The sequence below is a fragment of the Etheostoma cragini genome, chromosome 8 (genome assembly GCF_013103735.1).
Source record: "Etheostoma cragini isolate CJK2018 chromosome 8, CSU_Ecrag_1.0, whole genome shotgun sequence".
NCBI lineage: Eukaryota > Metazoa > Chordata > Actinopteri > Perciformes > Percidae > Etheostoma > Etheostoma cragini.
In genome coordinates, this window is record NC_048414.1 from 876,213 (window position 1) to 878,090 (window position 1,878).

The 1,878-nt window shown below is 39.8% G+C and overlaps 1 protein-coding gene across 1 annotated transcript in view; it reads left to right on the top strand.

Moving 5' to 3' along the window:
• Positions 1 to 471, top strand: part of LOC117948986 (dihydrolipoyl dehydrogenase, mitochondrial-like) — a 13,565-nt gene extending 13,094 nt beyond the window's left edge. The window contains 1 exon segment of the mRNA XM_034878956.1: positions 1 to 471. Within this exon segment, the coding sequence (XP_034734847.1) occupies positions 1 to 64 (64 nt within the window). The 3' untranslated portion in view covers positions 65 to 471.
• Positions 472 to 1,878: the final 1,407 nt, after the last annotated feature.

The following is a 1,878-nucleotide window of genomic DNA, read 5'->3' on the forward strand; positions in this document are numbered from 1 at the left end:
GGTGTCGGAGGCCTTCAGAGAAGCGAACCTTGCCGCGTCTTTCGGCAAAGCCATCAACTTCTGAGCCGCTGTCGCACCTCCAGTGTACATAAGAGAAGAAAACCTCCACCCTCCTCCTCCTCCTCCTCCTCCACCCTCCTCCTCCTCCTCCCAGACTGCACCACGCTCAGCTGTTATTTAAATGTTCAATAAAACCATAAAGGAGGGGATCGGGCGCTGACTGCAGATCAGTCTTCATTGCTTCCACATAGAGGTTTTATTATTATTTAGGCCGGGTGTCTGCGGTTTCTCTTGTAAAGGAAGAAATAAAGTGGTTTTGTTTCTGTTTTTTACAGAATTTAACTCATAAAATATGTAATCAAAGCAGAAAACTCTAATTGTTAAATTGGCTCTTAACCCTCGGTTCAAACTGACCCGTTTCATAGTGTTTTATATCAGAAATATTAGATTTCTTTCAACCAAACTGCCCAATATTAACATGGATGATTCTATACAATATTCAGGTGACATTACAGATTCCTTTCTTTGAATTATTTGGGTGTTTTATTTCATCTTATAGCATTTGGATTCTTTTTTTTTCTTTTTTTAATGGTATCCGGACTAAACTTTGACATCTACCCATCTGAGATCCACTCAACATCTTCTGATCTTAACTATTTTCTGCCTTTTTAACTAAAAACGTGAGTATTATTTGATAAAAATGAGGTTTGTTGACCATGAATTCCAAGAATAAGTGTAAAACCTGTTATTAACCCAGCTCAGGTTGTTATTTTTAAATCACAAAGCATTTTAAAAAAGTGACAAATCAGAAAAAGGACAAAAACATTGGAAAAGCACCAAAATAAAATTCAATTTTGACCAAGTTCATAGTTAACGGGAAGACCACACAGAAATAAAGACAATATTTAATAAATTATGAAGTAAAATTTTACTTCAGACTTGTTTTTAAAACCCCAAATAAGTCCCGGGCCAGTTTGACACGAGAGGGTCTTGAAGGTGGAGACAACACGAGGGTTAAAGATGCACTTTTATGGGTCAAAACATTAAAGTTTTAAAGGTGCAGTACGTCTATAAAACTAACTTTCTGTCATATCTGCTGAAACTGACCCAATGTTTCAGTAGAACTACATGAAGCAGGTCGTTGAAATAAAATCCGGTTCTTCTGGCGCCCCCTACAGCCTGTAGTGTGATTTGCAAAAATCCACCGCTCCCTGTTCAGATGCACCAATCAGGGACGAGGGGGCGGGGCTTCACTCAGGCTGAACAGGAAGTTACAGAATCACTGTGGTCCCATTTAATAAAATGTTACCAGACCCATATCAGCTTGTACAGTCTCCCGTTGTTTTTATTGAGACAGAAGAAAACTCTCTACATGTGATCTGCTGTTGATATGATTAATAAACAGAAATTACAATTTTCATAATTAACATTTTGATTGCTAAACGACTGCAGATGATCCTTGATCTGATCAGATTTAGTCTCTCTGACTTCTAAGCGTCGCCATCAGCCACATATCCTGTGTTCTGTACAGAATGACCCTTTAAATCAGACAAATAGTTAAAATCCCTCAGATTCCTAATCAAAAGGTTTATGTAAAACATGTTGAGTGACAGGAGCCCAGCAGCAGACCAGGACAAGGGGAGGATGAATAGTAAGGGGGGCATCGGGTCCGTCCAGCTGGTCCAACATGAGGCCTGTAGTTTGTTTATGGACAGATTGCAAGTTGTACAGAATCCAGCAGCAAGACTTTAGTCTGAGACCAGCAGGAGATCCACACCACTCCGGTTCTTAAGGGTCTTCATTGGCTTCCAGTACGATTTAATCACCACTTATAGAGCCTTGCATGGTCGACCTCCCGCTTACATCCAGGATATGTTA